At 45.2% G+C, this 20,314-nt stretch overlaps 1 protein-coding gene across 1 annotated transcript; it reads left to right on the top strand.

The window, feature by feature from the left end:
• The first annotated feature begins 5,425 nt into the window (after positions 1-5,425).
• On the top strand, positions 5,426-14,812 carry LOC126523087 (uncharacterized). The gene is made up of 3 exons (XM_050171947.3): positions 5,426-5,621; positions 8,428-8,625; positions 14,475-14,812. The coding sequence occupies exons 1-3, from the start codon at positions 5,585-5,587 to the stop codon at positions 14,738-14,740; spliced, it is 501 nt and encodes a 166-aa protein (XP_050027904.1). The 5' UTR covers positions 5,426-5,584; the 3' UTR covers positions 14,741-14,812.
• The last annotated feature ends 5,502 nt before the right edge of the window (positions 14,813-20,314 follow it).

Here is a 20,314-nt window from a genome sequence, read left to right as displayed (position 1 = left end):
CATATTCACAATTAGTCGCAAGGAAAACTTTGAAGCCTGTAAATAATAAACATCTGCTTTCAAATAACTAGAGCACCATGGCAACTACAGTAATGAAAGTAGGGAAATGTAGGCATGCTTGAAACTAACCAAATATATAATAATTTGGGGCAAATTAGTTTATATCTATACCTATATATCTGCAAGCGAGCCATATTTACTGCTGGACAGGCAAGTTATTGAACAGAAAAAGCACGGTTTAACCTAGTGGCAACGCTAAAGATGACACAGTCGACGTTCAAGGCGGTTCAAATAATTCGATTAATAACTGTTCACTATATCTCTGTTGTATCTTTCTGTCTCATTTTCGCGCTCATTATTCAGGCCTGTTGTATCTTATTCGTACCATATTTCACGCTGATTAGTCGATCTTGTCTTGTTCACCATCGTCACTTCGTTAATCGTTTCTTTTTTTCAGCGTTCGACACACTGAAATGTGCCCCTCGCCTCGGTTTTCATGTCGCTCTTTCACGCTACCGCGACACGCAGGGCTTATTGGAAGGGAGTGTGTATGGCTTCTTCGAAAGGCAGGCCCAAGGCTCGGGCGACGCCCTAGCACCAGCCGGCAACTCTCCACTCTTCCCGTTTCTCCGTTCTCTCTGTCCCGAACTATAGCAACTCTGCCGAGCTCGGGCACTTCGCGCCATCTCGTGGAGGCCACGGCAGTTAAATTACATGTAACGCGGCCCTTGACATAGGATGGCGCGCGCTTCCCGATCTCAGAGGCCATGCTTGGCACTTGGCGTTAGCATGGCTCAGGGCGACACCGACAAAGACAACTCAAATTCCACCTAACATGCAGTGTGTATACGGCTAATTATACCCACGTCTGATAATATCCTTAGTTGCTGACTATTTCTATATGTTCTCAGCATGAACAGGCACGACTTGATACGAGTTTCAATTTGTTACGGCATCCACATGTCAGCTATCCCACCGTTTTGTTTCTGGAAGTGATTACAAGATAACCAGATCATAGATACGTCAACCACGTCCGAAGGCAAAGATCGCGACCTAAATAAAATGTGTGGCTTGGTACAGTGCACGCAGGTACAATGATGTTAGGGTAACTGCTCAGAGCGCCACAGTCGCTTTTACCCACAAGCCCATGACCTGGTATCCCATTTCTATTGACCACCAAACAATTTCATACGCAAAATCTCACGGATTTCCAGGCGTTATTATCGACAGAGACCTTTCATGGAGCCCTTACATCTCATACTTGAAGAAGAGGCTTACTTCTATCACTCATGTACTAAGGTTTCTTGCTGGTAAAACGTGAGGCACATCCGTGGCATCTATGCTTGAACTATGCAGGACGCTCTTCCTAGGATACTTGCGATATAGCACACAAGTGCTGTCCAATGCTAACAAAACTAACATCCATGTCGTACAGAGCATTCAAGGCCAAGCCCTTCGAATATGTCTGGTGCTACCTCGAAGTGCTTCAATCGTAGCAACAATTGCCACCGCAAGAGACCACCCCATATATATATATAGGGTGGTCTATATAGCTATCGACGCACTCCGGGCGCATGTTCGCCATATATCCAGAGTCCTTGAGCACCATCTCGCTCACTTGCCCGAGAAAAGACCCAAGGCAGCGTTCTCCAGATCAGTTGCGGCTAACCGGCACTCTTTGTCATTGAGGCACTCACCCGCAACAAGAACGCCATCCCCTCTGTGGTGCTTGAAAAAGCCTCCTGTGTACCTTGCTGTTCCAGGAATAGTGAAGAAAGCTAGCCTGACCACCGCGGCTCTCAAGCAGATCACATTGCAACTTTTGCGTTCTTCATACGCTAACCGAATCCATGTTTACACGGACGGTTCCGTCTCGGAAAATTTGACGGGCGCCATCCCAATACCATCTCAATCGGTCGTTATCAAGTTTAACACTTCTCACGTAACGACATCTAAAGGTTCCGAACTGGCTGCTCTTCGCGCTGCTGTCAAATACATTGAAAAAGAACCGCCATATAAATGCGCAATATTTTGTGATTCGAAAGCAGCCCTCCAGAGCTTGCGAGGTTTACGACGTGGCAATTATGCACAGCTGGTGTCTAAAATCAACGAAACTTGCCATTGTGCTTCTGAACGAGGACATGATACCATCTTTCAGTGGCTGCCTGGACATTGTGGCATCGTTGGTACTCACCTAGCCGATGACGTTGCCCGACGTGCCCAGGCAGGCTCACCGACACTCTTATACCTTTATCGAGAGTCGACGCTGCAAGAGAGCTTCGTAGTCTCGCTCGTACCATCACGTTAAGTTACTGGCATACACCACAGAACTCTAAGTGTCGTTTATACAGCCTCGACCCATCACTGAAACTTAAATTACCAGCGAAACTTCCACGACGTGATGCAACACTGCTGTGTCGGCTGTGGGTAGGAGTAGCATTCACCAACTCCTACAGCTATCGTATTGGAATGGCGGACTCACCAACGTGCGCTAAGTGCAAGTGTGAAGAAACCATCAGCCATCTTCTCTGCCACGGTTCTCGCTTTGATAACCAACGTAAGACTCTCCAGTGTGCCTTGAATAGACTGGACGACAGGCCATTTACAGAAGCAAATATCTTGGGAGCCTGGCCTCACAGTTCATTAGCCCAGAAAGCAGTTCGAGCGCTTTTTCACTACCTGAAAGCATCAGACTTGCGTGCCAGAATATAGACATCCTACACCTAACTTAGTGCATGTGAAAGTGCGGTATAGACTCATGTTTTCTCTCTCTCTCTTTCAATCCCCATTCCCCTCCCCACGTGTAGGGTAGCAAACTGGACTCAGTCTGGTTAACCTCCCTGCCTTTCCTTCTTCCCTCTCTCTCTCTCTCTCTCTCTCCCTTGGTACAGTGGTTAGCGTCTTTGCCTGTTGATTGAATGTTCGCGATCTTGAATCTAGTGGGCTTGGGCTGTTTTGTTGCTGCTCTGTCACGCTACCGCGAGGCAAAAGACCTATTATTCCCGAGTGTTTACGGTTTCTTCAAAGCACGCGACCAAGGCTCAGGCGGCACACTAACGGGGTCGGCGGCTCTCCGCTTTCCCTGGGTCTCCGACCCAGCTCTCTTCCGTCTCGACCTGGAACGCTTCACATGATCTGGCGCAAAGTTCCCGATCTCTGAAGAGCGCAGCTATCACGCCCATAGTAGACGCCAATGAGTGACGTGACTGCTTGTGCTTCGCAGGCGGACGAGCAACAAGCGAGCGTCCTTACCAAACCGCGATCCCGGTCGCTTCATGCTCGCCCGACGATGAAGTGCAAGTACGGACGTCACGCAAGATCGTCATAGTAGTTGCGCGCTTGGGCTGTTTGGTTTCGCTTTTCTGCGTGAAACTGGCCGGCATTCGTTACAGTGCAAAAATGAGTCAACTATTTGTGTTATTTTAAACAGTTATAAGCTCATCGGCTGGCGTGCCGAAGTCTAGTGATCAATTGCATGGATATTTTAATAAAAGTGAAATTTCCGAATGTGCATATTATTTATCTAATTGCTACATCGAGTGATTTTCAAATGTGTCACTCTATGGTAAAACACTCGAAAACAATCTAGTCTTCCCTATATTTAAGCAATTTCGAAGTCGTTTCATTAAACACTAGATATATTCAAAAGAAAGGGATGTTTAACAACTCCGAATAGTGATTTCTAGACTCGAATTCAATAGCAAGTGTTATTGGATTCGTATACGAAATTTCTGAATATTGCCACAACGCTGCAGTTAATGAATACTGAAATTTAGTGAATACTATTTAGCTTCATCCTTAGTCTTAGTACTTTGGTCCGTACAAGGTTTTACGGCGCCTCAGCGACGTGAACTATGAGGTCATCCCTGACAGTCCTGCTTCCTCCAGGGCGAGGCAATGCCCACCAGACGTTGTGCACATTGTGCACATGAAGCCCTATTGTTCGGAATGAAGTGCCCCCACCTCGTCTGACACATCTTCCTGCCGCTAGGTGAGCATCTGGACGATGCTCTCTCTGGAGGGAGGCAAATGCCACATCTAGTACACTGCACGTAGAGGAGGACGAAGATCTTGTGCACTGCGGAAGAGAAGAAGAGGTCCCTGCGCGATCGTTTTTTAGTTGGCCTGCAATTAAAGTGTCCTACCCTTTTTTTTATCAGTTCCTGCTGCTTGTGAATCGTGACGATATATTTACGGCTACATGCCCTTTGCGTCACCTTGGAACATCTATTCTGCAGAATTTGCCAAGAATGGGCACATACCTATATCACTTCGAGCTCCCGAAGTCCTCCGTTCGGGCATATAGAAAGTGGCGCATACCCAGTGACCCAAGTTGTCTAGTAGGCCAGACAGCAGCGGGCAGCACGTTGTCTGTTCAGGGGGCCTACCTATGTGGGCCCATGTTGTCTGCTTGGCAAAATGGCAGCCAGCACATATCCGGTGTTCAAGGCTAGTAGACAACTTTGGTCACTGGATATGCGAAAGATGTTACACACGGACAGACAAACCGCATAGTGGCTAAAGCTCCCAAAAAAGAGCTAATCGCATTAGAATGATGGGAAAGCAGAGTGAACAACCGCACATAAGCTGCAAACTGCTTTCGCGAGCTAAGAAATACTTACAACTCTTTAGAAGCCTACTGCGATGGTACTTAGCATGGCGTAAAAAGCCAGATTTAAGATACTGCAGTTATAGAGGAGCCTCCGGGGAAAATATGACGTTTGAAATACGAGCGCAAGTGTCACAAAAAACTCGCAAGAATAGCCTTTTCTGATACCGAAACTGCAAAAATGAAAAGAAACGCCGCCACGACGCTCGCCGAAAGTGAATCACTTGAAGGACTTGGCTATTGCACGACCTTCGAAATAAAGCAACGCCCGTGGGTGGTCCCGGCTACCTGCGCTGCGCTGAAAGATCTCTGAGGTTGCGTACTCGGACTTGCGTTGTAGCAACTACCACCAGGTGCAGGCTGTTTAAAGGCTGCTAAAAAAGAAAGCTATCCATTACCAGCCCTGCAGCTTTATCAAGATTGTTTTAGTGGTATCGACTACGCGTTTATAACAAATTTAGCAAAAACGAAATTGATTTGCAGTGTGTCTTTAATCGCGGTCGAGATAAAAAAATAAACTTGTGATTCTGGCAAACACAGAATCCAGTTTGCATTGTGAGATTGTGGGTCAGTTCCAATAAACTTAACCTCGTACGCTCACATGAGCTTACAGAGGCGATCGCAGAAGAAACAGTCGTGTGGTTTATTCTCTGTACTTCTTTTTTTCGGCTTCCCTGTGACAAGACAAATAGAGCATAGGTCAATGTTTGCTTGCCTTTCTTTTTCTTACTACCATAACAGGCCACTCTTAAGAAAATAATGCTTGACTTGTTTCTTGTTGGGTATGGCTCCAACTGTTCGATAACCAGCTGCCGTCACTGACAAGAAAAAGAAGGAAAAACTCGATGACATGGGGCAGAACAGTTCGCTTTCGTCACGTTTTCGCGATAAAAGCGAGCAGAGCCTCCAGCGGCGATAACCTGTCGCCGTGGATGAACAGCTTCCAGAGGACAGCGTACCGAATCCAGCCACAATATGAAAGCGTTCATCGTCGTTTGTCTTCTTTCGGCAGGTGAGATAAGCAACCGTAGTCTCTGCACCAACAAGTTATTCCGCTTCTTTTTATTACGACGCGTGCTTTTAAATACATTCTTTGGAAACAGTGCACTTTTTTATTCATTTGTGTTTCCGTTTAGCCTGTCCCTGTGTCTCTAATAATCAAAATTTTGTGTGTGTTTTTTTGTTTGTTTTTCGTGTGTCTCAGCGAGGGCAGGCAGGCTGCAGTCAAGAGTGTAGTGAACGCTCCCGCATCATGAAAGTTTCTAAGCTCATTAATGCCTGTGTAATCTGCCGACTGTAATGTAGATGGTTACACAAGCGTCATGAAAGGAATGAGCACGTATCAGCCAACAAGTTAAGCGCGACATGTTCGTTGCTTGAGGAGACGTTAGATTGGATTAAGTAGAAGCATCATGTGGAGAGGTTGGAAGCCCCCATGTGCCCTCCTATCTCATTTTACTTCTATATGTGCTAAAGCGCTTTGAGTGATGACATTGCTGCTGAATATTGAAAAAAGAAACAAATTGCAAGTATCGACGTTGTCTTTATCATTCATAGCGAAACGTGTATCCTGTAAATGGTACTTTGTTAATGGTATGAGAGTCAAGACGACAGTGGTCACCATCACTGCTTCGGACGCTAGGTGGAACTACTCATCGTTTCCGGCGGCGATAATCTTGTCGACCGTACCCTGCCAGTTCCTCTCACACTGAGCTGTTTTTCGTTTTCCAACAACATCGTCATTCATTGCATCATTACCTTTTCGGCGTGCAGCTCTTGCATTGCATCACGGAACCACCTGATTGTGCCTGCTTAAGACATACTGTTCCGCTAGTTGCGTAATCATGATCAAATATGGCAGCGCACTTCGAAACAAGGGCATAAAACAGAGTGAACAAACACTAAAGCGATCGTGTTCGTTCACTCTTTCTTACGTCCTTGTTTCGAAGCGCGATCTCATATTCCATCATTGTGCCTGTATGAAGCTTACCTTCAATGCCGACGAGTGTGACTGTTCCTTGGCTATAGTTCTAAATTGTACCATTACCTCCAACTCCGCATCTCCACCTCAACATACTCTTTTAAGCTTCATATGAGTGGTAGCCGCTTATTTTACAGTCGCAGTTCCGCACCTCTTCTTCACGTCAAATGACTTCCACTCTAACGTGCATAGCATCTAAACAACCTTAATCTACTCGCTTTCACCCTCTTCTGTAAGGAAGCGTGTCCGTAGCATTAGCTTGTACTTTAGCTATTGTTTTTAAACAAATTGAGTTATGGGGTTTTATGTGCCAAAGCCGCGATCTGATTATGAGGCACGCCGTAGTGGGGGACTCCGGGAATCTGGACTACCTTGGGTTCTTTACGTTCACCTAAATCAAAGTACACGGGTGCTTTCGCCTTTCGGCCCCAACGAAATGCGGCCGCCGTGGCCGGGATACGACCCCGCGACCGCGTGCTTAGCAGCCCAACGCCAAGCTATTGTTTTTAATATCTTATTTGTTATGCAAGAAGTAAGCTGTATCTGTTCATTGCTTTCGTATTAATCCCTTCAATTCAGTTTTTGTCTTCACCGCTAGTTACATTCATCTCTATATGGCACATGATTTTGCGTGCGCGACTTTTGATCCACGGCAAGCGTTGGCTATTTGGTTCAGATTGTCCTCACCACAGCGCCAGCTAAAACACTACAGAGAAAACCATATTAAACGCAACTATTATTAAGCCATGCAGTGAATCGATGTTGTATATCCTTCACTGAATAACGTGGTTCGCTCTCAGAAAGCTTATATTTCCGTTAAATCGCGCAATTTCTTCATAAAGCAGGGAATCCTGCAGCCACGACGCCTGCACTGAACAATTGTTGTGCAACACGTTCACACGATTTTAATGATTTCTTTTCTAGTATTAGTAGAAATGTAAACACATATCATACATATGTGTTCACGCCAAATTATGTGCACTAATGAATCAAGCAGTGAAAAACTAGTGTGCCACAAGCACATAGGACATTTTGTGAGGCCATCTTCGCAGTCTACTAACGTCGCCGAAGTGGACTACAAACAAGAAAGAAACAAAAAAAAGAAAATCAAGAAGCAACATAATAACTTTAGGTGTGCACTGAAGCTTTCCACTTTGTCGTTTACGCTGCAAGGTGATGAGCAAAAATATGAAAAAAAAAATCTTGCCCAAAACGCCACTAGCGTCGCCACCGTCAAAATTATTGCTTTTGTGAATTTACATTTTTATCACACGGCAACGCGTGTTTGTCTTTCTTATTTAAATTATGGGGTTTTACGTGCCAAAACCACTTTCTGATTATGAGGCACGCCGTAGTGGAGGACTCCGGAAATTTCGACCACCTGGGGTTCTTTAACGTGCACCTAAGTGTAAGTACACGGGTGTTTTCGCATTTTGCCCCCATCGAAATGCGGCCGCCGTGGCCGGGATTCGATCCCGCGACCTTGTGCTCAGCAGCCTAACACCATAGCCACTGAGCAACCGCGGCGGGTGTCTTTCTTTTCTAAACATATAGTTGGGTGCTTACTGTGCCAGATTTTGTCAACCACTGACGATCACATACACAGTGAAGAAAATCGCAAGTCCTGCGTTTTTTGTCTATTATGTGTGATTCTTTAGGGTTTTACGGGAATTCCCTTCTTCTGCCTCGTTGCACGGTGACACTTTAAAATGTTTTTTTTTTTTTTTTTTTTTTTTGATTGAGTGGTCTGTCCATTTAGTCTGGCGCGTTATTTTTTTTTTTTTTCTCTTCCCTGATATGTAACCTCAGAGTTTCAACGTATGTGTCTTCCCTGCAGCCGCCCTGACGAGCGGGCGAAGAGCTGGTCGCTTGGGGAGTGACATCGATACTAGAGGTCGTATACGCGGTCATCTGCGTTCCGGCATCGAGAGAATCGGTCCTAATGGACACCCAGGGGTTTCCGCCTCCATAGGAGGTGAACTGGGCGCAACAGTCGGTGGACGTGCCGGCGTGGGAGTAAGCAGCTACGGCTATGGTAAGATGTGTCTTAGATATGATTTCGTAATCTGAATGAGCGATTTGAATGAACATTTGCGAAACATTAGCCTTACAAATCTGACACCTTAGGTTTATCGACATATATCATCGTTCACTGCTGACACATCGCTAATGTTCGGTTTTTAAATATGTTACGCCAATGACATGCACCGCTAAAAACAAATGCTTAGTGCAAATCGCAGCACAGTAGCCTCGCAGCGCGCTGGTGACTCCACAATCAGTGGCATCCAGAAGCACATTTTTACACATTACTCAACCTTACCACCTCCATCTCACTGCCTTATAAGTATAATATTGTAAAATTCTACCTGCATCTTAGAAACTTGAGTGCCATATTATTGCCATTCCCCATTTTTGTATACGGCTTCATTTTATTTCTGCGTGAATAGAAGCAACGCACTGGACTCGCATCGGAAAGTTGGCGAGAGAATATAACAGTCACGCTAACAATTACTGTTTGACGATCGTTCAAGACAGTTCAGTGCAGACAAACTGGCACACTATGGACGGACTGCCAGCTGTTATGCATAAGTATGTTAAAAAGAAAGAAAAAAGAAACTGGATGGACAGTGCACAAAGGCTACCAAGCAGTTAAGACGTCCCAGCAGATAAACAATTCTGCTACACCTAAGTACGTTGCATTTAAAGACGTACTAGCAAAAGCAAACGCAACAATAACTAAAGCAATCATTTGTGACATAAAATATCGCTTAGTTTACGCGCTTAGCTTAGTTGAATAATACGGAAGTACATCAACGAATTGCTGTAAAAAAATAATATGCTTAGTATCAACCTTTAGTGTGCTGCAAAACGCTTAATTTTTATTTGTTTCCCGAGTGAATGCAGTTGCGGCATGTTTACCGTGCCACAACTAATGTAGCGACTGCATAAACGTTAAAAACAGCAGTATACAAAACCTTCGTTCGGCAAAACAGAATTTCGACTACGTGTCGGATAAGTTCTAGACGCAGGGCGTATCCTCCCACGGCAGTAAGGAGAGAGCCAAATGTTACACGGTCTTTGTGGCCATCGTTCCGCTCTGACGACAGAAGTCGCGACACCCTTGACTTCTCTTCGTTACATTCCGCGTGGCGACACGAAGGAAAGGACGGGCTCGTTAGGCGCGGTACGCAAAAGAACATGGTTGTGTTTCCACTAGTAACGTATGCCTTAACTGGGCATTCGCTTGTGACCGATACAGTGCGTTCTGACTTCGCAAATTTGATGCAAGCTAGGCTTATGTTACGGGATTCATGCTCTAATCCTCCACTATTGTTCATATTTAAAACAGCGCCAAAAAACACGGACAAGGGAGGACACAGGACGAGCGCTGGTCCTGTGTCCTCCCGTGTTTTTGGCGCTGTTTTAAATATGTATGATCCGTACCAACTAGCTCGCACCCAAACCCTTCTGAGTCATCCACTATTGGTTTGTTTGACGTAATAGTTCTGCGCAAAGCCGCAAGGTGGAGAGAATTAATTAATAAAGGGAAAATCAGAACCACCAGTTCGTAGCAATTGCTACAAAGGAAACCCATACGGGTTCCTGGAAAGCAAAGTCCTGGTCCGGCACACTCAGTAGCAGTGTCCCGGACAAGGACGAATTTTGCTTCAAATGCGAGGCGTTTCTTTCGGGAAACCCGCATGGGTTTCCTTTGTAGCAATTGCTACGAGCTGGTGGATGTCTGATTTTTCCTTTATAATTTGTTTGTTTGTTTGTTTGGTTGTTTGTTTGTTTGTTTGTTTGTTTGTGTTTGTTTGTTTTGCCTTTCGCCGCTTTTCGTCTTCTTTTTCTTTCTATGCGTTTTTAGTTACTAAAGTTAATACTTGTTGATTGACATAGCCGGCGCCTTCGGTGGCCTATTTCCATGTTGGGCTAGCTAGTTTGACATATATCCGTGTTTCTTAGCAAATACGAGACAGCGGAACAAGTACAAGAGAAGATACAGGTTATTTCTGTTTTGTTGTTTCATGTATGTGCAAATAAGTAGCTCTGTTTTACTCCAATCTCGTGATTTAGAGAAAGAAACCCGCAACAAAGTCTTGCCAAAGTGTCCCAAGCTTCGTAAACTCACCTAAGTAATCTTGCAGAGTTTATGTATAAATCGTGCCAAGCCCGCAATGCTTGACTAGTCATGTAGAACTATGCGGCCCCTTTGTGGCCTCTATTCTGCACCGATCCGGCTGAACGTGGTTTAGCAAAAAATATTCAAGGGCTCGCTAGTACGTAGCGACGATAAACTGAGTAGCAATGGCACGAAAACTAATCCTTGCGGGAGCAAAAAGAAATCAAAGTGACGAGAAATGCCACGAACTCCCATGCTCCTTTTATTCTCTATATATCTTAAACAGGTGACATATCGTCCGCTTACATATTATTGTTAATTCTAAGAGCACTATAACGTAAAACTATTCCAATATGTTTGTATTTCAATCTCCTGACGTCATATTTGCGTAACCGCCGACGCAAGCATCGGGCGGTAACCCGCATGGTTGTCTGAACAGACCAATCAAACGCTCTACTCGTTCATAGGAGGTCACTTTTGTTTGCTTGAAAAACGGATAGCATAGCCTACACTGAGCGGCTTGTCGTATCTAATCGGCTGACAAGTGGCAAGGTGCACGCTCAAGTGGAGAAGGATTCGATGGGGTCGAGCCACTGCACTGAAAATTGATAACCGATGAAGAGAGAGTGGTGCCGGCGTCGGCGATTGGTCTGCTTTCCCTTACTTAGCTTGCGGTGGCTGGTCGAAAATCGCAGTGGCATGTAACGGAAGCTTAAGATTGACGCTATAACAGACCCTCAGCAAAGAAGAGTTGGCATAACGAGGTCGTAAACGTGCCGAAAGAGCTCGAAAACGTTACACGGTCACGCAAAAAGTCTTATTATACGCAACTAAACCGATGCTCTCCGGCAGGTGCGAGTAGCCAGTGCATGAGCGATCGGCGGCAGCCATCTTTTAGTCCTTTCGGAACGGGGCAGCCTACCGCTATGCAGAAGAAAACTCAGTTTTGTTCGGCATATTAATGTATCTTTAACGCGCACACGTCACTTTGACGCAGTGAGCTTTTGCGGTTTTGTAACGTCGCCTGACAGGCAGGTGAAGTGCGTGCTGCCCGAAAACTTTTGATAAATAGTCGAGGGCTAATGGCGAAAAGGGATCGAATCAGAAATAAGTATTTTTCTTTCGTTCGGTCAAATCATGCATAATCAGGGTGTACACGTCATATCAGACCGGGAGCTATCGCGGTTTTCGTGACGTCGCTTTACAGACAGGTGGAGTGGGGGTGTTCCAAAAAAGATTTTGACCGATCGCGGAGGGCTGGTTGCATATTTGGAATAGAAACGTTTGGTATACGTTTATGTTATAGCACCCTAAGCTTGAGTTTTCTATGCTAAATTGAAAGTATTCAAGTCAGGTTCTGCAAAGTACTTGCATAGAATGAAATTACGCTATTCTGACAGTCTCGAATATGCCCCACCATGTCATCTCTACTTCTTTTTCATTTCTTCGCTTAGTACTTACGTCGACACACGGCATCACCTATCATTAAAAGCATATATGTTTTCTATATAAAGATCAGGCACTCGGGGCTTGTCCTTGTCTCTAGTTCTGTTTTCGGAGTTTACCTTGTTTTGTCATTTTATCTCTATCTCCGATGGTTGTGAATGTGCCCATACAAAAAAATTTGGCAGCGATCGCTTTCACTTCCAGTGAAGGAAACAAATCTTATAGATATTAGGACACACTTATCTACTCTGAGAGAACAAGAAAATACCATTTAAAGACTATCAAAGAGATGCTGCCATAACTTATCGCTATGCTTTAACTCGTGGTCAGGAATTCCGCGCATTAGATAGTACGAAATGAGGCACCCACCAAGGTATTTCTTTTTCTATCAGGCCTATATATATATATATATATATATATATAACGGCTGGACAACGTTAGTAAATCATGAGAAGTATAAATCAATGTAAGCACTTGTACGCAAGAACTATTCCTAATCGCCCTAATATGCCAACTTTCATACGAGTTTACGTTATGTAAATTTTTCCAGAACTTTTCTCCATCGCATGGCTGGCACCAGGAGGTATCTCAATTTCCTTTGAAGTGTAAAAATGTCCGTATAGTAGTCGCTTATTTTGCTATCACAACAATTGTTATAACAAAAGATAAACCACATGAAACATCAAAAAAATTGACTGGTTTTACCACTCAATACACTCTGTCACCCACCTGAAACAACAAGTGCCTAAAACGACTGTCAGTGTGTACAGCTCATGGTAATGCCGCGTTTTACTTTGTGTTACTTCGTCATTAAGTCTTAAGGTTCCTGCTAACTCGGCTTTAATAACACTTGATAGAGGCTAATGTAATAAAAAGATCGCCAACAGGTCCAAGCAAGCTTAAATCATTGGACCGAAGGATGTCAATATCTCAAGGAACGAAAAGGTTCCGACATGCTCAAAAATGGACACCTTCCATTCGCCTCTTATCTCAACAAGTGATGCCAACTTCAGCCCAATGCTATGGCTTATCACGTACGTCCTTGCCAAAGAACATAGCATATCGTGGAATGCCAGTTTGTTGTAGCCATTTCTAGGGAATAATTGCAGCGGCGTTGTGTTTGGTACGACTTTCTCCCTTGTGACTTCCCCATACAGTACACAAAAATAAAGCCCGAACCGACATCGGCTATCTGGAACAGTTGTTAATTGCGTGAATTGTACGCTGGCCCTTTTTTCATCGGGCTGTTCTCGAGACCCTTAAACCTTGACACAGCGTTAACTTTTTTCCGTTGGTTCATGGGTACCATAACTGCCCGCTATCTTTTCACCCCATTGACGTTTATATCAAACTGCCCACGATGATGAGGATAACTTTGTATTGTTGAAAAAATTTGGAAATATTGCACAGCTTTCCCTCTCCATCGTACGAAGAAATGGCGGCTTTATTTCCACTGAACACGTACGTGATACGATTTCCACACTGTACGAGAACTGTTATTCACTTCTAATGACCCTTCCCTCTTACTCTGAGGCCTCAGGCACCTTAAGACCGATCCCGACCCGATGCAAAAATGGTCGATAACTTTTGGGCCAGCCACATCCTCTTTCCTCTCTTCCAACCTAATGAATCCGCTTTCTGGGGGTGAAAACTTTAAAAAAATTTAGGTGGACGGTTCAATAACCACGTAAACAGCATTTTTAATGTGCTCATCATAATACCTCAGTCAGCCATATTGTGGTTCGGAGTCACTACTTTCACTAAGGGCTTACTCACACGTTTGTGGGCCTCACGTCGTAAAATAAAATTACACATCCTGAGAGTACCTAAAGTAGTTTGTTGTGCAAAATTTGCGTGAACGTTTCTTTTCTGATGCACAGAAGATTATAAAAAAGGCATCTAGATTGCAACGTCTACAAGATATTTTATTTTTTAAGTGTTATTGTTGTACACATACTCCCTCCAAGTTTGATCAATTTGCACCAACACCCGAGGTCCCGTTGCTCACGCTGCATCAGATGCTGCCACCTGTCGCCTAATGGTGATATCATAACCGAAGTCAACTTATGATGGGTAGCGCATGATAATGTGAGGCCATGGAGGGCGGCCACTGCTTTGTGTTTGTGCGTGTTTGTTGATACCCTTAACAAATGAACCTGTGTCACTAGTCAAAGATATTTAATACAGTAAATTCTAAACACACTAATGACGTTGCCAATGTGTGCTCTGCTGAAACGTAACAGCTTGTTCTGGCACTTGTAAGAGGTATCTTATAGCCGAATTTTTATCACGTAATCACTTTTTCCTTGGCGCAGGTGGCCCTGAGTGGGGCCCTCAGTGGGGCCCTGGTTTCGGAGGTTATCCGAATGGAGGATACGGCGCATATGGCCCATACGATGGATACGGCGGATACGACGCAGGTTTTGGCTCTCCGTATGACGGCGGATATTATGGCGCCAAACAGGGCTATGGCTACTACAGTGGATACGGTTCACACGGCGGCTACTACCCTTTCCCTGCGTACCCTGGTGGCTACCCCCGTGGCCGCGCACGTGCTCCAGCTCGTGCCGTACATTCGTAAGGGTGCTATTCCTGTTACCTACTTCACTCCACTCTGAAGAAGTTGCAACTTTTTCTTCGTGCTGTTAAAAGGTGATGTGAGGTCACAAATAAAACGTAAAAGCAAAGCTCAAATTTATTCTCTATTTTTTCACTGTCGCACTCAGCGATAAGATAAGCGAACCCGTGATAGTTCACTAACTTCTAAAAGCGAGTCAGAATGGGCTCATTAGACCTCAAGCCCTCACGTTCAGAATGCTTCAAACCAACACGTACACCACGCGCAGAACAGACTACATCACTACATGCCTGAGATATAGACAACATAATCTCGCGAAAATTGCCTTAAGCACACTAGACGTACATCACTTGCTCTGGCCATGTGGTCGGATCCACGCAAACAAGAATCAAGACTCCGCCACGCTACAAGAAGCATTACGCAGCACGGACCTGGCGGAGCAGCTCTGGGCCGGCCTGCGAGCCCACGATGCCGCCAGGGAGTTAAAACTACCGGTCCCAACGTGGAAGTAGCCCGCTCTATGGGGCCTTGCGCCCCGTGGCCCGCAGGACCTTTCAGTAAAGTTATTCCATCCATCCATCCATCCATCCATCCATCCATTTGTATTTTCCTGACTTATTCAAGCATATTTATGCGAAGGTGCTGAAGTTTGGAGCCGCGTATATTTTAACCTTTAAAGATCGGTCACCCACGCCAGAAAACAGCAATTACACGTGATAAATCCTAAAACGCAGAAAGCGAGCGCCATGTTTTCGCATGCTTACTCTCGTACAAGCATACCCTCAGGATATATGAATCGGGCAAATCGAATTCCAGGCTTCGTCCGATACTGTTCAATAAAAGCGCAATACAATCAGATGTTTTTAATTCTGCGAAAGATCGTTACCTGCGCAAGTTGTTAAAGCGAAAGCATTATATGGCTCAAAAGACGGAACATCCGGCGTTGTCGGCGTCGGCGTGACCAACGCTGCTCCGGAAAGTCAAGCTAGCCAGTCGAGACAGTCGACGGCGTTAGTTAGGACAAAGATAAGTCAGAGTGAATTAATGCCAAGTGTATTAGGGTGAATGAGGCAGGTTTAATCAAGATAGAGTTCATTACGGCACTCGAACCCACCACCATTGGTGGGAGTCGGACCCTCAATCTTTGGCGAGAGTAGAACTGATGACCTTTGGCAGTAATTAGCAAAAAGTGAATTAAGGGAGCTAATTAGGACAGAGTTAATTAAAGCACCACGTCGCCCGACTTTTGCCGGGAGTAGAGCGCTCGATTTATCGTGGTAATTAGGGTGCGCTTAATTATTTACCGTTAATTAAGGTAGAATCAAGGCACACGGTAAATTAAGATATACTTCATTACTGCACTCTAACCCACGACCAGCTTGTGGGAGTCGAACCCACGACCTTCGGTGTTAAGATGAAGTTTAGTAAGGCACAGTTAATTAAAATATAGTAAATTAAGGCACTCGAACCCGTCACTTTTGGTGGAAGTCGAACCATCCACATTTGGTGGGAGTCGAGCCAACGACCTTTGATGTCCGTTAAGGCACTCTAACCCACTACCTTTGCTGGGAGTCGAACCCACAACCTTGTGTTGTGGGCTTCTGCTGATGTGGCCGCACGAGTCATGTGACTCCACCAGAGGCGCCACCGGAGGTCACAATGCTTTCGCATTCCATCCACGCTTGCATAACTACGTGCACCTGGAATTTTTGACACCTGGATCACTACCAGGAAACGTTAACTCTGCATTAGGTCTGCCTTAACCGACGTCATGCAGAGCTGCATGAACTCATCTCCGGAATTGAAAGGTCAATCGATGCACAACACAAAACTTTTCTGTAGACACTCAAATGCAACCCTGCGAAAATTCACAATATGGTGCTAGATTTATGAGAACGTTTACATTCCCCCCTAAATGTCTGACGAAGGTGTAAATAAAGTGCATACGGGATTTTTTTAATGGTAATCTAATGAGCACAAATAATTACCATTGATACAGCATCAAATTTGTAAGATGGGCAAGTAGTCCCTGATTGCTATTCCTCTTTCCCGGCGTAAAAGATGGACTAGTCCCCATCTCCGTCAGTACAAAAAAAAAAAAGGTTAAAGAGCGAGTGCTTCACAAGTTCAAACAATCTAGCAGCAACCACAGATGACGCGCTGCACTAAAGCACCTGCAGCCATCTCTAGCATATATAAAGGACGGAACTCTCCTACGATTTTGGGCGTTGGTGGCGTTCACTGTTTCTTTATTGCCATAGCAATTACATGGATACTCCAGCCGCATTTTAACCTCCCTATCTTTCATTTATCATTTGCTCTCTCTCTCTCTCTCTCTCTCTCTCTCTCTCTCATGCCGTCGTCGTTGCCACCGCCGTGACGGGCCCTATAACATACAAGGGCGACAACACCGTCTCTGCGCGCTGTATGCTGTGTGTGCGAGTCAAAGCACGCGATGGGAGTCGATGACCGCGGCTCACTCTGGCACACACGAGGGAGGAAAGCGGAGAGCAAATGCGTCTTCTAACGTTGCGGGAAAGGCCACAGCAGGATGAGAGGGCGGGTGGGGTGGCGTTGGGCTCCGACAGCAACTGCATATTTCGCAACTGGGAGCAAGGGGAACATCTCGACTCAGTCTCGCGCGCGAACCGGAGGAAAGTGGGGAGGCAGCGTGGGAGGCAGGCGGGAACGGCCTCTACTCCGCAAGCAGCTGCGCACTTTGCGCGGCGGTGCGCGGTCGCGCGTGCCGTATCTTGAAAGCGATGAGCAGACGGCCCGTACTTTTGCGCTTGCTCTGTTCTCGGCGCTGTTTGCGCTGAAGCGATAGACAGCTCGAAGGTCACCTCGCTCGCTGCTGCTGCCATGATTGCTCACGCCAGCGTTTTGACAGCGAGTGTCCGCGGTCAACAAGTGTGATGTGTTAATGTCTGCCTGTGCGCGCTGACACTGTGCTTGTTAATTCAGTTACTAAGCGAATGTTCCCAACTTCATTCGGCCGATAAAACTACTATCTTAACTTCGTATAGCTGTGTACTCATTTGCTATCGCAATCGATCCTTCGCCTTTATGGCGAAGTTGCGAGTTTCTTTATTGCGATAGCAATTATATGGACACTCCAGGCGCATTTCTGCCGTTTCCGTCGCTGTGAGGTTCCTTATAAAGTCCAAGGGTGATAAAATCGTCGCCGCGTTCCGTATGCCGTATGTGTGAGTGAAAGCTTGCGAGTGTGAGGCGGCGAACGCGGCTCAATCTCGCGTGCGCGAGTGAGGAAGGCGGGACGGAAACGCGTCCTCTTCTGTCGCGCGCGAGGCACAAGGGTGAGACAAGAAAGGGGGGCGTTCTTCTCCGGCGGCTGCGGCTTACGGCGCGGCCTTGAGGGCGCCGTATCGCGAAAGCGATCTTCGGCGTGGGCAAAGTGCGCACCCGCGCGGGCCTCGTCTTGAGAGGCATGTGCGATGTTTACGGAATTCGCGCAGTACCGGTAGCTTTGTATGCGCTTGCTTTCGACGTTTCGATCGCGGTGAAGCGAGATGTGCACGATGGTCAATTAGCTCGCTGCTGCTTCCACGATTTCTCACTCCAGCGTTTTGAACGAGTTTCAGGGGTCATCGAGCGAGATGTGTTCATCTTTACGTGTGCGCGCATCACATCATGCTTGTTAATTTAGTTAGTAAGCTAATGTTTACAAGTTTATACGGCTGATAAAAGTACTGTCCTTACTTCGAACAGCTATCTATTAATTTACTATAGTAATCAGTGCTTCGCCTTTCGGGCGAAAGTGCGATTTTGTTTTTCATTCTCATTATTTATTTATTTATTTATTTATTTATTTATTTATTCATTCATTCATTTGTTTATTTGACAATACTGCAGACTCCTACTGGAGTCCAAGCAGGAGCGGGCACAGGAACATAGTGAGAACAAAAGTACAAAAACAAAGTAAAGAGCAAAAAATCATGCATTTACACTTTTCAAACAGCCAATAAAATCCACTACGTCCTTAGAGTCAACAACACTCTGTGGTAACCTATTCCAATGGGAAACAGTATTAGGAAAAAAGTAATATTTAAATGAATAGGTAAAAAATCGGTGTTCTTGTAAAAAATGTGTGGTTAAAGCGAGTGTTTGCTCCTGATACAGGGACGTAGATGGATCGACATTTGAGCGAGTTGGTACAAACCTATGCACTACAACCGATAATGACGCCATCGATGGGACTGCACGTGGCTATGGGTCGTAGTACATAGGTTTTTGTGTGCCTTCGAATAAAGTTAGTTGTGAGTTCAGCGCTATCCTGTGTGTTCCTGCCTTGTCTTCGTCATATTGCGCTGCCCCTTCAACATGTTCATACAGGGGTGAGACAGCGAGCCTTGCCAACCTGCGTCTTATTATTCTGCAACAGATATAAGAACTTAAGCCTGTGTTCTGTGCGTCTTGATTGGAGAGTAATTATATCTGTCACGTTGACTGTCCTTCTGTAGCGTTTGCAAATGAAGCGAACGGCCATTCTCTGCACTTTTTCCAATTCCACTAAGAAGCTGTCAGGCCCAAAGGACAACCTGCAGCTTTGCAATCTTTTTCAATTACTCCAAGTCATATTTTCGACGCTATCAATATGTACTGCGGTCAAAAGCACTACACGGCGAAGACAAAGAGTCTTCCAGACGCTCGTCGACTGTGCCGGTGGTTTGTTTCTATATGCGTGCACTGTTTCGCTGACCTGAGCACCATCTCTTTTAAATTTCAACGTGCACTAAAAGAAGCGACACGTAACAGGAGGTAGCTGTGCAGCATTCGACATTCCGAATAAACTTACATTAACGGCGGATGTCCTCCCCTGTACGGGACAAGGTTATACCATGGAGTGCTTTGGGTCCATAACCTAGTGCGTTCGTATTATGTCTGACTGTGGTATTCAGTCTGTATAATATAAACTTACATTACCTTGTCCTATGTGTTCAAACATTGTGAGTGGTAGGGAATAGATGATTGGTCAGCAGGCGTGTGTTAGAACAAAATTCATGATTGAATAAAATGTTCTACTTTTTTTTACAACACGAAGACTGACCTTTGCAGTGGATGCTGCATTTCTCACTGTTTTCGTCGTATTTATAAATGTCCTTTTATTAAGAGTATTTAGGAAGAGTTTCGCGCCTTTTTTGGCCCCGTCTATTACTATTCTTTCACATTGTAGTTGTGGTCATAGTGTTCCTAACAAAAACAATTGGAAAAAGATATTAAAGGAGCATTAGCATGAACAAAGCCCCTGCAAGAAAAAGTAAGGGTTCATACAAATATATACTAATACCACATAAGTATTCACACACCATTAACCTTTACAAAATGTAGATGACCTTGGGCAGTTGCAAATGACGTCTAACTTTAGAGTCCCACTCCAATTACACTCGCTTACTCAGAAACTAGAGAAACAGAAACACAAAGAAATGAATACACAAGAATGTCTGAAATTTTAAAACAACAACACGAGCAGCAAAAATAAGAAAAGCAGTAGAACGAAGTCGTCATTTGATTCAGTAACTTTTCAATACGTCTGCTCGTTCCAGAATTGTATGATTG

Source organism: Dermacentor andersoni, chromosome 6, assembly GCF_023375885.2.
Source record: "Dermacentor andersoni chromosome 6, qqDerAnde1_hic_scaffold, whole genome shotgun sequence".
Classification (NCBI taxonomy): Eukaryota; Metazoa; Arthropoda; class Arachnida; order Ixodida; family Ixodidae; genus Dermacentor; species Dermacentor andersoni.
The sequence above is the reverse complement of the archived record's forward strand: the minus strand, read 5'-3'. Positions and strand labels throughout refer to the sequence as shown.